Below are 18,058 nucleotides of genomic sequence, written 5' to 3' on the forward strand. Positions count from 1 at the left end.
CTAGTATACCTATCTATCCAGCCAGCCATTCACTACATACAGTACTTACATACTTACACACCTACCTAGGTTAGGTGGTAGCGAGGTATCTAACCCCCCCTTTTCCGCATCCCTTATTCCTTCAATTTTTCCTCTTTTGCTTTTTCTCTTCTAGAAAACAAAAGATCTCCTTCTAGAAGCCTGCCTATTCGGATCGCACGTAGCCTACATAGGTAGCATTGCATACGCATTAGCCTTGCGTCTGGATAGCCTAGCCTATGTAGCCTAGCCCTTCACCATCATCATTACTAAGGTTAGGGAGGTAACTATGTACTCTAGCTTGTATAAATTATGTGTGGCGTGGCGATCTTCTTGTTCTTCTTTCGGGGCTCCTTTCTCGCGTCTTTCTTGGTTGTTGGGTGGTAGATTTTGGCTTTCGATATTGCACATACACCTACACACTTACTTGTTAGATGGAGTGGTTGGAGGAGGGGGTATTAGGGGGTATATGGGGGGAGGGGAGGGGGGGGGGGAAGCTGAGCGAGCCTCCGCGTCTTCATCCGGACAACCTACCTACCTACACTTTTCCCACCTTTCCACGTTTACATATTTTCTGTGTCTTGCATGTATGTATGTAAGTATATAAATAGCTTCTTCCTTCCCAGACAACACATCGACCTGACGTACGTTGTGTTACGTTGCGTTGCATGCCTACCCCTATCCCTAACCCCTAGTTCTTCCACACGCCGCGCCGGACGCCAGACGCCACTTATATTAATTCGGTATTGTCTGCAACCTCAACCTCCCCCTTTTTTCTATCTATCTTTCTTTCTGTGAGTGTGTGTTCCCCCCCCAGCCCTTTTGACCGAGCGTGGGGCCACTTTTGGGTTAGCTAGGTAGGTAGGTATGTACGAGGTGTTAACTTAGGTAGATAGGTGTGTGTGCTACCTACATGCATGTGGGTAGGTAGGTAGGTATATTATATTGAAAATGTGCATGTATACCACGTGTATATGATGCATGATGGTACAGGATCCTGTTAGTTATATTGTTTTACTGTTGTGCCTACCTGGGAAGGAGGCTCGTAGGGGGGGTACAGTGGGCCGTCTATTTACTCAGAGGATAGAGAGCGTGTGAGTTTATGGCGTATGTTGTGTATGTTGTGTATGTGTATGCGCGGCACTATATCCATACTGCATAGTAAACACCGTGAATCTGTGCCTAGGTAGCCTCTGTTCTTTTAATAGCCACTGGGTGTGTATCGTACATATTGACACTTGCCTTGTTTCGCCTCCCTAGCCTCCCTATCTACTAGGATTCCTTCATCCCATTCGTACTAGGTTAGACAGCCTGGCGTTTGGTCGGGTTGTCTACCTGAGTCTCTACCTAGTGCGCACCTACCTGGTAGTATCCGCAATACACAGCAGCAACATCGATGAAATATATAGTAGTAGGTAGATAATATCCATTTCTATCCGACGAGACTGACTGACTGGCAATGACGATATAATGATACATAATCAAGATAGGCAGATACCTGGTATGATATGCTGGATGTTTGGATGTTGGGTATTCTAGTAATAGCAAATGTGAAGGTAGGTAGGTATGCATGTAGAGGAGGGAGAAGGGGAAGGAAATGAGCTAAATCATGATAAATACATACTAATTGGTTGCAAAAGGCCTTGAAGGATGAAAACGCCCCTTTGATAGAAAGGAAATTTTAATGCAAAAAAGAAGAAGAGAAGAAAAAAAAATGCCCGCCTATCTGCCCGTCCGCCCGTCCGTCAAGATCCTCGTTAGCCACCCAGATAGGCACCGAAGTAACCTTCATCATCATCAATCATTTGCCTTTCGTACCCCGACCAACAACTAGTTTTCTCCTATTTTATTTCCTTTTCTTCCCCTTGGAGCGCTATTCTCGGACCCCTGGCCCGATGGTGGGTTCTTAGCTCTTAGAGCTGAGAGGCTAGGCGTATGTATAGAAGAAGAAGAAGAAAAAGAGAAGATAGAGGGTGGGTTTAGATGCCGTCCTTGCAGCTTTTCTCTTCCCCCCACCCCCCTTTTTTCTTAGCCTATTCCCTTATCCCCTTTGGCTGCTACCCCATATCTACCTAGTGATGAGACGAAGAGCCGTGGCTGTTATTCTGATCGTAGTCGTAATCATAGTCGTAATCATAGTCGTACTCATAGTCATAGTAATACGACGCCGCATCCTGGTATGAGAAGTCGTCGCCCCCGCTGCTGTTCGTGGTGCTGCTGCCGCCGTAGGTGGTCGCCGGCGTCGTCTGATGGTGTGGCTGGTAGGGACTCGACGTCGCCGACGAAGCCGCGTAGTACTGACGATGGTGATGATGCTGCGCCGTCGTCCCGTCCTGCGTCGTGTGATCACCGCCGCTCCCGCCGCTGCGCCGGCTCTCGGTCTCGTAGCCCCGCGCCAGTACGTGCCGCATGCTTAGGCTCCCCCACGGCAACCCGGACAGATCTACGCCGTCATCAGTGGCGATCTCGTCCGACGAGGGGAGCCGGTAGCTGCTGCCGGCGTTCTCTTGGTTCCGTGACTCCCGCTCCGCTTTCTCTTTTTGTTCTTTGGCTTTCTCCCCTGTTCAAAGAGACGTTAGCAGCTAGTTTCTCGCATAGGAGGCTAGTCTATTATAAGTGTGTGGTGTTGCCTACTGAACTTGCGCTGTGCCAGCCGATTCTGGATCCGCCTCCTCTCCTCTGGCTCTGCAATGTCCGTCCAGTCGTCCGTCAGGTGTTTTGAGCTCGACTTGGAATGTGACTTGGAGTGTTTCGTGGAATGAGATCCTTGTTTCGTAGATGATTTCGAAGACATCTTAGTTCAGTTCGGCAGAACGCTTGAGCTCGGAGCTTCGTTTTCGAGGAAATACTCCTCCCCTGGTACTCCGAAAGTCCGGAAAGGGTCGATAAATAAGCTTATTTATCTTATTACCGGGATTTCCTATTTCGAAATGAGCTGCCTGTGCTTGATACAGGTTGATATCTATGCCCAGGACTGGCCCCTTGAATATCAAAGCAGGCTCTTATTCGAAAGAGACGATGATAATAAAGCACGAGTCTCACAAGCCGGATATAGTTTGTAAAATCTCTTCTAACAATATGTAGAGGGAATTCAGTTAGGACTAGAAGCACCCTAAATGAGCAGCGTTCGCAGTATTTATTATACGCATGTGAGTGGAGCTTGGGGGCCGTGTCCGTGTCCGGAAAGTAACTTGGGTGCTAGCTATAGGGCTGATAACATAGGTCCATCTTATGATAGTCCTATCTACATACATGGGAAGTTTGCTAAGACGAGTTCGGTACCTTTGGCGAAGCTGGAATCGAATTGTCACGGTCAAGGCTTAGGTATGGTGTCTTTCTATATTCATGTGAGCGCCGAGACAAAGTGATATACACTTGACACGATAAGAAGCGTTGTAACTTTAGAGTTGTGTGTGAGTTATAGGGAGGTAACAATAGTGTAATCTGGATTCAAGCCACGATTGTGACATGACGTTGATGCACTGGCTTGCAGCTATGGTCAGACAGGGCTCTCCTGCCCGTATAACCGATGTTACGGCAAGGGGAATAATGAGAGAGGCTCGATGATAATATTGCTAACCCAATGGAGTATTCTGCAAGTAATCTGGAGAGTTGAAGCTTTCTGTGAAACAAGCAGTTGGTGAGTCTTCTATTTAGATCTAGCAACCCCTGAGAGCCACTTTCTCGAGACTACAAGGCATGGCTGACATCCTAACCTATTTCAGACGGAAGCCGTTGAGATTGGAGTATAGATGATCGGCAGGGCAAGACCACTCTCAGAGTTATCCCCATACTCGTGGGAAAATATGGTAAGCCGATATACGACCCCCGTATAAGAAACGACGAGTCATGGGCTAGATTCCCTTGGCATTAATCAACACATCGACACATCGACACATGGGCAAGGGGCAAGGGGCAAGTTGTGTGGATTAGTCTACGGCAAGTGGTTTTGATAAATCATCTTTGGATCCACTTGGACGAGTACGTGAATTGTGCCAATCATCGACGAAACAGGATCAGCCACGGCCCTATCCGTTCGTGAAGGAAGGATGTAGTGAGGAAGCTTGGAAGGTGTAAGCAGGAATATATGAGGATTCCCGGGCAGCTGCCGGGGTGAAGAATTGCATCTTCAGTTATCAGCTTCAGAGCATGGGGTCGATACCTTGGGGACCAACGTAAGGGGCAATTCGGCGAATAGGAAACGGCTCAAACTGGAGACAGCCTTAGCGGATCGAAAGAACCGCTGTTCTATATCACCAAGACCCATGTTAATCGTGGGATGCCCATCACGGCACCCCACACATAGTCAAGTTTCCGTTCTTCTTCATATTCCTTCTGGATGCTTCCTGTTGTCGGCAATATGAGTTGAGTCCCCAAGATCTCATGACTACCGTTCCATACACAGATGAGTATCTTTCCGACGTAACTATAAAGTCCATTAGGCTAGCTTATCTTACTTTACTTCAAGCCATGTCTCGGGGTGGCCCGGCCGGTAGACACATGGATAGGTACTATGTAGGTATGTATGTACCTACATACACACCTACTAGTATACTTACTTACATGTGAATGCCGTAATGCCTAGAACAAGCCCCCGGTAGATGGGTAGGGAGTAAGGTGCCTGTAGATGGAATGAGTGCCATAATTAGGTAGGCACTAGAAAATGAGGAGGCTTACCGGATCGACGTTATGGAGATCAGCTCTCGTGCGGCTGAAATCTTTTGAGACAAGCTGATGGATGATCTCTCTCTTTGCTAAGATGATTCATTCGCGATAAATGAAGACAAGATAAAAGACATAACCGAAGGAAACAAGACCATAGCCATATCTTTTGATCAGAAAACAGCAAAAAAGAGAGCCATTTCAATGTTTGAAAAGGTTTAGGTACATACCTAAGGTTAGGCAAGTAGATAGGTACTGGTGTATTCGCGTTTGGGCTCCCCGTTCCCCGTTCCCCGTCTCAACTTTAAGGTGAGTGGGGGGTGAATCCTACTTACATACACGACAGGGGCGTTTCCGGTATGCCTTGATAGATTATTCATGGAACTAGTGTATGTAGGTTAGGTAATTACTAAGATATGCATGCAGTAAGATAAATATGGTTAAATGGCCAATGTACAATGCATACCCTACCTAGTAGGATGTAGGGTAGGAAGATATACTAGTAGTAGTAGTAGTAGTAGTAGGAAGGAATTGCCACGAGCCTCGGATGGCTACTAAGAGGTTACATACTACTACTAGTAGTAGGGAAAGTATGGGTCACACTGCATTCCTGCGAGATTGAAGGCTGAACCTTAAAAACGTTCCAGCCCTAACCTTAACCTTTGTGGGCAGTCTCATCCTTCTACATATGTAGTTAGTATTTCAGTCTTATAAACGTACTAGGTTATGTAAGTTATGCATGTAGGTATTGTACTACATAGTAGTGCATGGTAGAATAGTACCTAGGTATATCCAAAGAGACTCCAAATAAAAGGGGGACGACTATGATCGATGCCGCCAACTTGTGGCTCTACGAAGACGGCAATTCCGCCTTGCCAGGTTGATTATCCGATGAAAATAAGGCTTTCAATTTTGAACCCAGACATCCATCCCCATTAGGTACCGATACCCCAGGAATTACATACATACATACATACATACATACATACATACCTACCTACCTATATACCTACCTAAGAGAGGTATAGTAGGTAGATAGTATACTGTATGTATGCAACTTTCGTCTCCCATGCTCAAGTATGCATTCGTGAATCAGCTAGGGCGTTGCATTGCATTATGAGCACCTATATAGCCCGTACTGTTACGTTATCTGGCGGTGAACTCGCTAAATCTTTCCTTTGTCAGCAGCCTACAGTCCGTACATAAACGTCTGATCCTCGATTCAATACGGATGTACTGTATGTAGGTATCATCCAACGTTTATCGTAACGAATCCCGTAAGCTTCGAGAAGCTTTACGTGCCAACCTTACGACCCAGCCGATTGGATCTGCCCCGGTCGTCTGCTTGCAGAATTCCCGAGTTATTCTGCAATATGACATGGCCAACAGTTACTCGACCCATTACATAAACAAGCGAAATAAGGAACACCGAGTCCCCGTCAGGAAGCCAACCACCTACATATGCATTCGACGTGTTGGACGTGCTAGACGGGATCTGGCATAATGGTGTATGTATACTTCTGCCTACGATATTCTTTGCTTTGCTGATTGCTTCCGTCGTGAGTCAACTGGCAAGGTAGGCGTGCACTACAGTACTGTACATTACACAGTACAAGTGAAGTTCCTGAGTATCCGTAGTTGTAAACTTGTAATAGGATGCAGTGCATGTTTAGGGACGATAATTGGTATACGAGAAAACAGCGACAAGGGCGCCCTTGTCATACAATGGTGAAGTCTGAAACGTTCATTGGATTGGAGGACACTCCCTGCTTCGTTATTCAACGCTCTTCGATTCGCGATTAGGTACACTTCCGATCGTGACTCTTTACTCGTTAACAGAAACTACACCGCATTATAGCGGCAAGTCCTTGTTGATATGGTGAGCTCGTAGGGCTCTGGTTGAAAATGCTGTCTCATCTTGATATATCTCGGTGTCCAAGTATTGTATAAGCTGCTGACCAGTGACGATGACTATGACGAAATAAGTCATACCGCTAGGACATTGTTCGTCATTTTTGAGGCTTAGACTATCGATCCCCCGCCATCTCTTATTGCAAGATAGTAACACCCAGGGGCAGTTTCGTGTCCCAATGATATCGTTCGCTTTGAACCGTCGGGATATTTCTATGGGAACGAGTTGTTAGTCGGTGCTTGCTGTGAGTCTGTGACTCTCATACTTGACTACATAGTAGAAGAGATGGCTGTGAGCTCGGAGCTATTGCTGCTTTAGGAGGTTCTATAGGAGGTCCTGTAGAATAAATCGCTCATTGCTGACGTGACTTGAGTTTTCAATCTTATTGACAAGTTCGCCCCTGGTCACATCATCTTAGCGTCAAATTTTGGACTTCTGATTCTTAGAATTAACGGCCAGTAGGGGCAAGGCTATGGGACCGGACTGACCCGATCGTATTATAGTACGGGAAGTGGGAGGTGTGCATTTCAACAACGAAACGCTATCCTGCCTACTTAGGTAAGTAGACCTTTACATGATCCGACATTCTAGCCCGTACATTGCCCGTTCGACATCCTTCTTAACCTGATACCAGTCAGCCCTTCTTTCGGCAAACTCATACACTTCTTCGGCGCGGAATATGCCTCCGAATCGATCGCCGTCCGCAATAATCGTTGCCATCTCCTTAGCATGCCGAGGATCAATGAGGTAAATCTGACTTAATTCCCGCAACGCCTTGAAATATGCCAGCAGATCTTGGTTCTTAAGTGTCCGGATATAATCAAAATACATGGTCATATCTGCAATGAGTTTAATTGCGCCCTCGGTGCTGATACGTTGTCGTTTGATATGCTTGCATACAGCTGTGAATAAGCGGAGACCGACTTCGCTGTTAAACACGTCTAGCATAGTCTTCTCCGTGCTTCCGACTAACATCTTCGTATGGGAAGCCACAAGCTCTGTGATTCGAATCGCTGTTGTCGTTGGACCAATATCAGGATCATTAGTGATTCCAGTCTCTTCCGAAGGCGGCAGGGGGTTGAAGTCGGTAGGAAGCTGTGTGGTAGCGCAAAGGAATTCGACTTCATCCATGAGCACATCGATACCTTTGTTAAGACCCGCTGCCACGCTCTCATCCAGCATCTGCTCGAATTTCTTCTTGGCTAGACCTGAAGGATCAAGAAAATCGTTACGGTCGGCAATTTTTGGTGCCGCGAGTTGTTGTTCGTAGAATACGTCGATCATTTGCGAGATGATGTCACCTACGTTGACCAGTTCGATGAACATAACCAGCGGCGCAACTCCAGTTTGGCTATGGTCACTGATCTCCCGAGGATTGTATCGAGAAAGGTGATCCACGGCTTTTGCAAACCCATTCTTGACATGGGTCTGTCCAAGTATTTTCAGCAACGTCACGAACATGGCTTCACATTGCTCTCGAGCCTCTTCGCCGGCCTGGCCACCTAGTGTAATGAACTTCGCTGCCCTCCCAAGGCTCTCTTTGGCAGCGCGCACTAAGCTAAGCGCGACCTCAATACTGAAAAGACTTCTAATCCCCTCTAGCCGGTTGGCCATAAGTGCAGCCTTCGCCTTAAGTTCATCGTTAAAAACTTCTGGAGGCAGCGGGGTTCGAGACCGGTCCGAAGCACTCCCAAGTCCTGGCGTCTGAGGCCGAGACGAGCTGCTAGGTATGCTGGCGATCGAAGCTCGATGGGTTGAGCTAATAGCAGATGGTGTTGACATGGGCCGAGTACTTCCAAACGCACTGGGTAAAACCGTAACTGGCATCATTACTACCTTCTTAAAGGAACTTAGGAAATCATTCTTGTCAGCTTGTCGGTTGAAGTTCCCCATGTAAAGGGATTCAGCGGTAGCATCCTGTTCCGAAAGCTTCTGTTCCCAATCGTCAACTTCGTGTTCAGCGTACTTTGTAAAGCTGTCGAGCTCCTCTTGCAAGTACAGATCTAGGTGTGGCTCGAAGACTTTTAAAGCTATTTCTTTTGCATGCTCTTCCAAGCTGTTTTCCGAGCCCTTCGGCGGGACTATCGACCGAACAAATTGCATGCACTGCTCGAATAGGCCAGACACGGCCTTTAGGTAGGAAGGCATGTGCCGCTCGTGGCATTCATCCAACAAGGGGGTGACATATTCCATGATGATTTCCTCTCGAACTTTGTCAACGAAAAACCAAAAGACAGTCGCCGGTTGCGGGAATATACGGCTGATCAATTCGCTCTGTTCATTTACTTTTTTGACAAGTAAATCGAAAAACGCGCGCGAGGGCTCAAGCGTAACGTTCTCATCGGAGCCTCGGTTGATACAGTCCATGGGGTTGCCCAAAACTCCACGGTCGCTCAATAGTGGGTGCTTCTGGATAAAGAGTTCCATGGCCGCATTGCCACCGTTCAGAGTATGTAGGACGTGTGCGTACCTCTGCATTCTTCCATCCACATCCCAAAATTCGTATCCTTGCTCAAACTCTCTGAGGACGGCGCTTTCAAAGATGGTGATCATGTTGATGAGTTTAGCCTCTCGCTGCAGGTAATCAGAGGCCCAGTCACTTTTGCTAAAGACCTGGAGATTAGACAGCATTTGTGCCTGCCTCTCTGGATCTCGAAAGACTTTAAACACGATGGGCTCGGTATGAGTTTTGGCTTGCACCAGGTCAAAATAGAATGGTGCTAAGGCCCCGTATACTTTTCCGTACTCTTCCCTAGCATGACCACGCACACTTTTGACGTTCTTGAGAACGTCGAGTAGTACAGCTGGATCCTCGTAAGGTGATTTAGCCTGGGGTGGGTTCAAAGTCAGGGTCTCGAAGCCGTCAAGTTTGGATGATTCCAGGGCTTGTTTCCGTTCCTCCTCCAAGGCAGCATCGAATAAAGTGGTGCTGGGCTGAGTTACAGCATTTGGATTTGGGCCGCCGTTGGCATTGGTGTGGCCTGCAGCATCCCTTTTGCGTTTCATAGCTTCATCGAACCTTTTCCTGGCCTCCAACTCGTTCCAGCAGCCGATGCTCTTCAGTCTTGCTACCCATCTCGTATCGTCATAAACCATTTCACGCATTCGCCATGACGTTCTCGCAAAACGGAGCTGATCGGAAATTGGTAAGTAATCCAAGATAGAAACCAGAATCTCTGTAGTTGGTTGATGTTAATAATCATATCTATTCTCCTGGCCAGGAAGGCTGATTCATACCGGCTGGTAAAAAGGTTTTCGTCTCAACCATTGAAGTGGCTCGTAACGTGCCGAGAATACTGGCCCTAGACGGCGCACCATGCTGCGACGCACGCTTGAAAGTAGACATGTTTACGAGGTGTCGATTCTATTCTGAGGTATGATATGTACTCGGGGAATTCGCAATGTGGTACAGATATAGAAGTAGACAAAGGTAGGTACTTTGGGTAGACCGCTACATATGTACTGGGTATCAAACCACTACATATATGTACCTAAATGAATATTAAGATGAAAGATGAATAAGAAGGCATAGAAGAATACAAATCAAAAAGAACATAAAGGTGAAATCACTTTGGCTGCCATCAGGATTGCAAAGTACTTGTACTTTTTGCGGCGTCAGACAGTCAGAGAGGATCTTTAAAATTGTTGAAATTGTTAATTCTCAATTTGGTAGAAACAATTCTTAAGTCATCAATGATCCCGCTTTCCATCTGAATTCCAAACATTAAAATCATGCAACTTCCCCAAGGGTTGCCAAGTTACTTTGTATATTAGGTGCGTAGTGCTGCCTACCCATGCTGACAGCTGTCAAATCAGGTCGGTCTATCCCCATATATCCCCATAAAATCCACACCGCCCGCCGTCTGTAGGTACACTTGTACCTAACTTAGGTACCCGTTTATTCTCCCCGCGGCAGAATTCGTTGGATAGGTAGTTAACTTTTTTTTTTTTTTTTCTAATTGGGGTCCAAAAGTTAATCGCCGGATAACTACCCCATAATAATTATTCTTCACCAGCAAATCTAGCATCGTGAATTTCTAGGTAGTCACCCTACATTGATCGTGAAGGTGCTTTTGTTAAAACATATAACACCCTTAATTAAATCTTTCTCTTAAAACTATCTCTGTCTTCACCTAATACTTAATTGCTTATTGCCTTTTGATAACTTCCCTCAAAGATGGAGGTTGATTCGGGTCCTTGGCAGAAGCTTGACCCAGTCAAGCTTCGTCGCGAAGCTGAGGCCAAAGGTATGGATATCCTGATCTTACTTCAGCTTATAGTTAATCTTGATTCCAAGTGCTAACCTTCCACAGAGGCTAAGCTTAAGAAACAGCAAGAACAACGACTTGCACGAGCCGAAGCCCGTAAGGCAAAGCGCCATGCCAAATCCGAGGCCAAGCAAGCACGAAAGGCCAATGTCGGTCGTGCCGCCAAATGGAATGACGAACGCAAAGCAGCCGACAAACTAAAGAAGATAGCCAACCGTCCTCACAAGCAGGAGAAGAGACATAGACGCTTGCGCCAGCGTGCTGATAAGTTAGAGGCCCAGGCTATCAAGATGATGGTTGAGGCGCAAAAGGCTAGAGCTCGTGCCGACTACCTGGACGAGCTGAAACAGGTAAGTTATCAGGCTATCCTCCACTGTCAGAGGCTATCTAGTTAACTGATTGTGTTTTAGAAAGAGGAAGCCGAGAAGAACAAGCTGTCTCTTGAGGTTGCGCAGATGGCAGCGGACCCTAAGAACGATAACTATATCGCTCTTGACGACACTACTCCTGCCGCTGCACCTACTTCGACTAAACCTGCAGATAGTGACACCAGCTCCAGCGATAGTGATAGTGACACCTCCAGTTCCAGTTCCACTAGCTCCAGCTCCAGCGACTCGGCCCCTGAGCCGCCGAAGAAGGCAAAGAAACACAAGAAGATTGAAATGGAGGTGGAAGACCTTGAAAGTTCAGATGCTGAGGTCAAGAAGGCAAAGAAGCACAAGAAGATTGAGGTGAAGGTGGAAGACCTTGAAAGTTCAGATGCTGAGGTCAAGAAGGAAAAGAAGCACAAGAAAAATAAGAAGTCTGAGAAGCGCAAGCGCAGTGAAGAGGAGGACTCGCATGCAGCCGCGAATAGCATAACGGATGCCGATTCTGAGGCACCCAAGGATAAGAAGAAAAGGAAGCTAGAGGAAGTAAACCAGGTCGAAGCACCGAAGGAGAAGAAAGAGAAGAAGAAAAAGAGAAAGGAGAAGACCGAAGCTGAGGAGCAGGTACCCTCTAACGCAAATGGAGACGGCACGAATACCAATGGCGGCGGGCCATGGAACGTCCAAGCTCTAGAGGGCGATGAGAAGAGAAAGGAGAAGTTTCTGAGGCTCCTCGGAGCTAAGAAGTCTAATGCAGTGGCGGCTACAAGTGGCTCTACGACATCAAGCACCAACATCGTTAAAGTTCAGCAGGACTTGGAACGCCAATTCGACATGGGGATGAAGATAAAGCACGGAGGTATTGGTCAGAGGAGAGGCCTTGGGGCATGATGACTTATGTGTGTATTCTCAAAAATGAAAAATGGCGTTTTTAAAAGGGCAGGGGATTAATTATACCATCTGATATTTGCTTGCTCTTATTGGCAGGATGATCACTATGCTAATGTATTTCCTCTCCGTGTATCAGTCAAGAAATCAATTGTATTCTTTATACGAGATTAGTTGAATGGAACTTGACTTCATGTGATTAGATGGTGGATTCAGACTGGTCTTCTTAGGATACCTATTGTGTGAATTTCACGTCCGGACAGGGGCCAATGATGCATGACTTGGCCCAAAGAAAAACATACGATGGTTGGAGAAAGGAGGGCAAGGTCTGTCCCCCAGAAATATGAACTGTTCTCATAGAGTCGGTGCTCAGGTATCATGGCTCCTCTGGACAGCTACACACATATACACATTTTAACTGCCCTTCATTAGCTGTCCCCCACTCCAATTGAACCTTCCAGCCGGTGCCCGTATCTCGACCGTGACTATAATCCTAGTGAATTGTCCACATCGCCGTATTTTCTCCTCTCTCGTTGTTCTTGGATAGACTTGAACTCTTGGGTAAGGTAATGAGAGCACTTCGCATTGGGGCTCCTCAACCGCAGCACTAACTTTTGGGATGCTATGCCTCGTGGCGGGGTGTTCGTTTACCGGAAGAAGACGCGCGAGATGATTTCGAACACGAGACCGCCGAAGACGATGAAAGCGAGGATGCCTAGGACGCAGAATCCAAGTTAGAGACAAATTGGCAGGTACGAGACTGGGGATGGATGCAAGGAGTAGGTAGAGTGGGCAACGGAAAAGGAAAATCAGCTTACCCAGCCAGAAGAGGGAGATGGGCGACTTGGTCTGCTCCTTGTGGCGCTTCTTGATGTCGTTCTCCGACTTGCCCCGGCGCGCATCCTGCTCCTTGGTGAACTTGGCGTTCCGCCGTCGCTGCTCGAGAGTCTGGGCCTGTGGAGGAAAGGTTTAGTATCAGCACTTGAATCTATTGCATGAGAAGCTGGGAGAAGCATACCATTGTGTGTAGATTGTATGTACGTGAGTGAGTGTTTATGTAGCTTGGAGGAAGGAGGTTGCGCTTGTGAGGAAAAGCGGAAAGCTTATAATGCGCGATGGGGTTCAGGATCTGGAACTGAACTTGATTGCAAGCTAATACCTAGCAGTATTAAATTAATATAAGGGGGTATGTGTAGGTAGGTAGGTTGCTGATGAGACCGGAGTCGCGCCTTTGGATTCCCGGTGCTCAATGAAGGGTGCAAGCCTTTCTTTTATATATTAATAAACAGGCTGCCGCATCAAAAAAGAGAAAAAGACAAAGAATAACGACAGATATTCCAGTCGCAAACCAGAGAACAGATTGTTCCAATTCTTTTTTTGGAGAGTTGGAGATGTAATTCACATTTCCCCGAATGGACATGTGTCTGCAACAGCAATAATAACGTACTCCCCTATCGATAATGGAATGCTAGGTACTAGGTACTAGGTAGCCCGAGTTCAGGGTTTCCTTGATCTACGTCCGTTCGGATACGAAAATGGTGGTTAACTTACCTGAATTAGTTAGCGTTATTACTTCTTAATAAGTTAATTGGCCTGAATTAACTTTCAATGTTGGGAGTCTTGGGACATTCTTGCGCGAGAAGACAGGGGTCAGGGATCTATGTACCTACCTAGGCAGCTCCAGTCAGGGCTATGATCAAGCCACTTGAAAGAAACCCAACCAAGCCACTTTTCGAGATAGACTTCGAGATAAGGCTTCGAGGTAGTTACATACATACATACACAATTAGCACAACGTTCTTCTCTTCACGTTGATCGTTAGATCTATAAACGTCTTTAAGACTCCTCGAACTAGCAATTAGCTGATACCTCCCCTTCAACTCCAATACCGACATTCACAGACCAACCCTAACTCAACCCAACCCAGCCCACTACAATGTTCTCCTCCCGAACAGCCAGACACCTGGCGCCCCTCCGAACCATCACCGCGCGCCGATCTACCACCTCCCAACATCCTCTCACAGCCCAGCTCCAACTCCAACTTCAGATGCAAAAATCACCCGCGCGCCTATTTTCCTCTTCAGTGTCATCACAGCAAGTAAAAACACCACCGGCGCCCCCCTCTCCAGAAGAGAAATCCATAAATGTCAGTCACCCCACCCTTCATAGACCCCCCCACCCCGCTTCCGCGCCCAAGGATGGGGAGGGGGGCTTACCCAAAAAAAAAAGGAAAAGAAGGCACTGAACTCACACTTTTTACAGGGACAATTCTACAAGACCTTCGGCCGACCCATCGCCAAAGTACTGCTCGTGGCCGTCTTCACATACCAGGTAGCGTATTACTTATGGGTGAAACTGGAGTACAACGAGATCAAGAGCGAGATGCGAGGTACATGCCTACTACCCACTTATCCCCCTTCTCTCTATGCGCGTATACAGGGCCATGTAGCTAACAAACCAAACCCAACAGCCACCATTGCCGACCTCGAAGCCAGGATCGAGCAACTCGAGCAAGCGCGACAGAAGTAGCCACAGCTTAGCTTCAGTCCTCGTCAATAGAACAAGACGAGCATAACGCCCCAGAGAAGAAACTATGCCTGATAGCTAGTACATCCGCGATTTCTATGGAAGTGCCCTTCGCGCAAAGTACATAGGCGCGTTAATATCCAGGATTGCATACTACCCACCCGGGCACCTAGTACTTAATACCTAGTGGTGGGTATATGCCCCTATATGGTAAGCATCATAATATCAGGTATGCCTACAACACTACCCAACAGCTTCGCCACGCAATGATCTAACCGTCCAAAAGATGAACAGAACAACCTGCAAAAACAAGAATACCTAGGTCTGCGTTCCTAGTTGATTTCTATATATGTACCTAGGTATACATATAGGTATCTAACCCCTATGCCAAACGACTCAAGGGGGTTTGTGGTTTATCGCCTTGACTTAGTTTAATAAATAAAAAAAAGAAAAGGAGAAGTAAAAGGAAAATGCGATATATATCTAACCCATAGAACGCCTTTGCAATGCTCATCATCCATTTCGGTGCCTCGCTTGCGTATTTGCTTGCTATTCGTGAACCCGATTTATCATTAAAACGATGCAAAATGCTTGCTTCGTAAAACCGCAGTATTAAACCGCCGGCGCCCTCATTCAAAAGAAAATGGGAAGCAAAAAAAAAAAAAAAAGAATAGTTTCCAAACCACAGGAAGGAGACCTAGCTCTTATAGCAGAATCGTGCTTATCAGAAGTATACCTAATGCACCGGCGAGGCCGTACCGCGAGATGGAGAGCGTACTGGCGGCGCCTGGGAAATGCGCAGCTCCGGGATAATTGCATGATAGAGAGCCATCGATATTCTGCCTGCCGTAGCTCGTAGTGTAGCCGTACATGCTTTTATCGCGTGGACAGGCGAAGCCCATGGAGGCTGGGCAGCTCCGTACCAGTTCGTAGCATACGTTGTCGCAGGGCAACAGCTCCTTGTACGGACCCGGCTGAACGGTTTCGTCAATGGCGGGGTTCCGGGACGAGCTAAAAGCCTTATCGTCTCCCCTCAATTTCAACAATTCCGGGTCCACCATCGACCCGTTCGGAAACGGGGCCGCGATGTTGCGCTCGTGTAGATAAACTCCCTCGCGAGGAGGCGTCGAAAAGTCTTCGCAGCGTGGGATGGCCACCGAGCAGAGCCAATTCTTATACGCGATTTTACAATCATCGCAATTTCTAGCTAGAGAGTACTGAGCCGTCGATGAGGTATTGCAAGGAACCTGCTGCAGGACTTTATCAAAGTTGTCCCACATGGTCTGCGTATAATTCTCGTAGAAAGCAGCGAGCGCCGCAACGTTAGGGAAAAGATCTTGGTTTCCAGGTACGGCGTATTGCGTTTGGTCGCATAGTGTTAGATTGAAGATAACCGTACAAGCGCCATCTACGTAGTACGTCCAAGTTAGTGATTCCATCCATCATGGTAAAGAACTGGCGTTTTGCTTACTGGGTTTAGTTTCGAACGGAACCGGCTGAAAAACAACTCCACCCCCCACACTAGAGGAATCATCCTGTCGCTTTTGAACCGCCTTTCCCGGTGGACGCGCAAGAATTCCAACGTACTTAGAACTGGCGTTGAGGCCGCTAACATAAAACTGCTGTCGGGTTAGGTTGCGATCCCCCCCTTGCTTTAACCCCATGGTCACTGCGCCACTGCTCCCGTCGTCCAGATTCCTAATTTGAGCGTGCAAGCTCAGTCCGCAGTAAGAGTTGCGCATTCCACTGATGGCCGAATCGTTTTGATTATGAGCGAACAATACATACGGCATCGTAGTGATCTGTTGGTCCGGAGAACTCGTAAGGTTGTTTGTCTGCAATAGAGCCGCCCCCGCATCGCTATCGGTCCACACAAGATCTGCTTTTGTTTGATTGTCATAGGAATAGTAATATTGTTCGGTAGAAGCGACTAAATTGAAGTTGTACTCTCTCGTAATGTCGAATAATTGGGCAGAAACCGTTGGAGCTGTAATTGACATGTAAACATCCCCGTCTAGGGATATGTTAAACATAACCGCGCCATCATTAAAGGGGATAACCCGCTGTGTATCGTTGCTCTGCAACGGTCCAGGGGAGGTATTGTCGGCGGACGTCGACACATAGAGAACGAGTTGCGGAGGCTCTACCGTGGGTTGATCTGTTGAAAGGGGCCATGGCTGCTGGCAAGTATTTGCAGATATCCACAACGTTTTCGATGACTGTCTACGCACAAGTTCCGAATCGGGATCAATGGCTTCATTGGGTATATCGGCAGCCGACTCTCCTGACTCATTTAACCCCCTGCGAAGCTCCAATGGCTCGTTCAGATTTTGTGCCGCCCTACTAGTCACTGACGACTCAGAGAAAACATATATGTTCGTAATGCCAGGGGCAAGATTACTGGTTGTAAGCTCGTTGTCGGCTAGGGGACTCGCAACACCTGCTTGCCTTCCTATTATGCTTCGGTCGAATAGTGCGAATCCTGGTTCGTAAGTTGGACGTCTGGGGTCGGATACTTCGAGAGGTTCGGCAGCATCCTGTGCATCATCGTAAGTCCAATCGCGCGCGTCGTTATCGACAGATATGCCAGCGAGCTCGGCGGCGAGAGCGAATGGCGGGGAGAATAAAAATAGATATATAACGAGTAACAGACATGAGGCTATCACGGACGCAGCCAGCCGCGACTGTAATGGACTCAGCTGCATACTAAGAACATAGCCCCGCGGGGCATCTCACAAAAAAAGATCGTGACCTAAAATCGGCAGGTTTTGTCGAAGCAAACTCGTGGGATGACACTTTGAGGTTAGCTGGAAAGGATTATGCTAAGCACCGGCACGGGAAGGTAATATTGTATTTGTCGGTCGTATTAGACGGGAATGAGGTAAATTGCGTCAGAAGGAACTTCGAAATTTTATTCAATGGTATTCTAGTAGTACTAGGTACTGTAGTAGGCGTTATAGCAATTGCACAATTAATAGTAGTACTATTCGCCTATCAAAAATTGGGAATTGGGAATTGGGAATTGGGAAAGCGACGTCAAGTCGTCGAAGGAGAGTTTCACAATTGATTGATGAAGAAACCATTGGGCCACTGGGCGGTGGATATATGCACCTACACATGGCTTACAGCTGAACGTCGTAAAAGTAACAACTGGCAGCTTGACATGCTGAAACGGGATTACGATAGCAGAGTGGGGACTACAACTGCAATCTGCCGTGGACCTATTACTATGCAGTACTTACATATACATTCAATATATTGAAATTGGGACATAAGCCACACTTAACAGTACTACCCTAGACATGTCCATAAGTAGCCTTGATGTACATCTTAGTAGATCAGAAACCACCACTTTTGAAGCCACTTACACTTTATGTATCTGCAGCAAGGCCGCAGGTTGCAGCCGCCAACCTTCT

General features: G+C 47.1%; 6 protein-coding genes across 6 annotated transcripts; 2 read left to right on the top strand and 4 right to left on the bottom strand.

The window, feature by feature from the left end:
- Positions 1-1,840: 1,840 nt before the first annotated feature.
- On the bottom strand, positions 1,841-2,973 carry GGS25DRAFT_273146 (uncharacterized protein). The gene is made up of 2 exons (XM_049257400.1): positions 2,653-2,973; positions 1,841-2,578 (listed from the first exon to the last, which is right to left on the bottom strand). The coding sequence occupies exons 1-2, from the start codon at positions 2,810-2,812 to the stop codon at positions 2,091-2,093; spliced, it is 648 nt and encodes a 215-aa protein (XP_049116519.1). The 5' UTR covers positions 2,813-2,973; the 3' UTR covers positions 1,841-2,090.
- Positions 2,974-7,162: 4,189 nt separating this feature from the next.
- Positions 7,163-9,938, bottom strand: GGS25DRAFT_521549 (exocyst complex component Sec10-like protein; the record flags this gene model as incomplete). The annotated part of the gene is made up of 2 exons (XM_049264079.1): positions 7,163-9,768; positions 9,830-9,938. 2 exons carry the CDS (start codon positions 9,936-9,938, stop codon positions 7,163-7,165), a joined length of 2,715 nt encoding a protein of 904 aa, XP_049116520.1.
- Positions 9,939-10,969: 1,031 nt separating this feature from the next.
- Positions 10,970-12,224, top strand: GGS25DRAFT_273318 (small acidic protein family-domain-containing protein). Its single transcript, XM_049257401.1, has 2 exons — positions 10,970-11,210; positions 11,275-12,224. The coding sequence occupies exon 2, from the start codon at positions 11,316-11,318 to the stop codon at positions 12,117-12,119; it is 804 nt and encodes a 267-aa protein (XP_049116521.1). The 5' UTR covers positions 10,970-11,210; positions 11,275-11,315; the 3' UTR covers positions 12,120-12,224.
- A 539-nt stretch (positions 12,225-12,763) lies between these two features.
- On the bottom strand, positions 12,764-14,011 carry GGS25DRAFT_521551 (uncharacterized protein; the record flags this gene model as incomplete). The annotated part of the gene is made up of 3 exons (XM_049264080.1): positions 12,764-12,831; positions 12,935-13,070; positions 14,006-14,011. The coding sequence occupies 3 exons, from the start codon at positions 14,009-14,011 to the stop codon at positions 12,764-12,766; spliced, it is 210 nt and encodes a 69-aa protein (XP_049116522.1).
- On the top strand, positions 13,787-14,874 carry GGS25DRAFT_273348 (uncharacterized protein). Its single transcript, XM_049257402.1, has 3 exons — positions 13,787-14,262; positions 14,379-14,505; positions 14,587-14,874. The coding sequence occupies exons 1-3, from the start codon at positions 14,053-14,055 to the stop codon at positions 14,643-14,645; spliced, it is 396 nt and encodes a 131-aa protein (XP_049116523.1). The 5' UTR covers positions 13,787-14,052; the 3' UTR covers positions 14,646-14,874.
- Positions 14,875-15,346: 472 nt separating this feature from the next.
- Positions 15,347-17,347, bottom strand: GGS25DRAFT_514254 (stretch-activated Ca2+-permeable channel component-domain-containing protein; the record flags this gene model as incomplete). Its single annotated transcript, XM_049262972.1, has 2 exons — positions 15,347-16,050; positions 16,114-17,347. The coding sequence occupies 2 exons, from the start codon at positions 17,345-17,347 to the stop codon at positions 15,347-15,349; spliced, it is 1,938 nt and encodes a 645-aa protein (XP_049116524.1).
- Positions 17,348-18,058: the final 711 nt, after the last annotated feature.

The sequence above is a fragment of the Hypoxylon fragiforme genome (genome assembly GCF_022984875.1).
Source record: "Hypoxylon fragiforme strain CBS 206.31 chromosome Unknown GGS25scaffold_5, whole genome shotgun sequence".
Classification (NCBI taxonomy): Eukaryota; Fungi; Ascomycota; class Sordariomycetes; order Xylariales; family Hypoxylaceae; genus Hypoxylon; species Hypoxylon fragiforme.

Bases quoted from the DNA above. Each gene is read 5' to 3' on its own strand.
- GGS25DRAFT_273146 (XM_049257400.1), bottom strand. From the start codon at position 2,812: ATGTCTTCGAAATCATCTACGAAACAAGGATCTCATTCCACGAAACAC. The intron at 2,579-2,652 runs GTAGGCAACACC...CTCTTTGAACAG, and splicing joins GCTGGCACAGCGCAAGTTCA to GGGAGAAAGCCAAAGAACAA.
- GGS25DRAFT_273318 (XM_049257401.1), top strand. From the start codon at position 11,316: ATGGCAGCGGACCCTAAGAACGATAACTATATCGCTCTTGACGACACT.
- GGS25DRAFT_273348 (XM_049257402.1), top strand. From the start codon at position 14,053: ATGTTCTCCTCCCGAACAGCCAGACACCTGGCGCCCCTCCGAACCATC. The intron at 14,263-14,378 runs GTCAGTCACCCC...CACTTTTTACAG, and splicing joins CAGAAGAGAAATCCATAAAT to GGACAATTCTACAAGACCTT. The intron at 14,506-14,586 runs GTACATGCCTAC...CAAACCCAACAG, and splicing joins GATCAAGAGCGAGATGCGAG to CCACCATTGCCGACCTCGAA.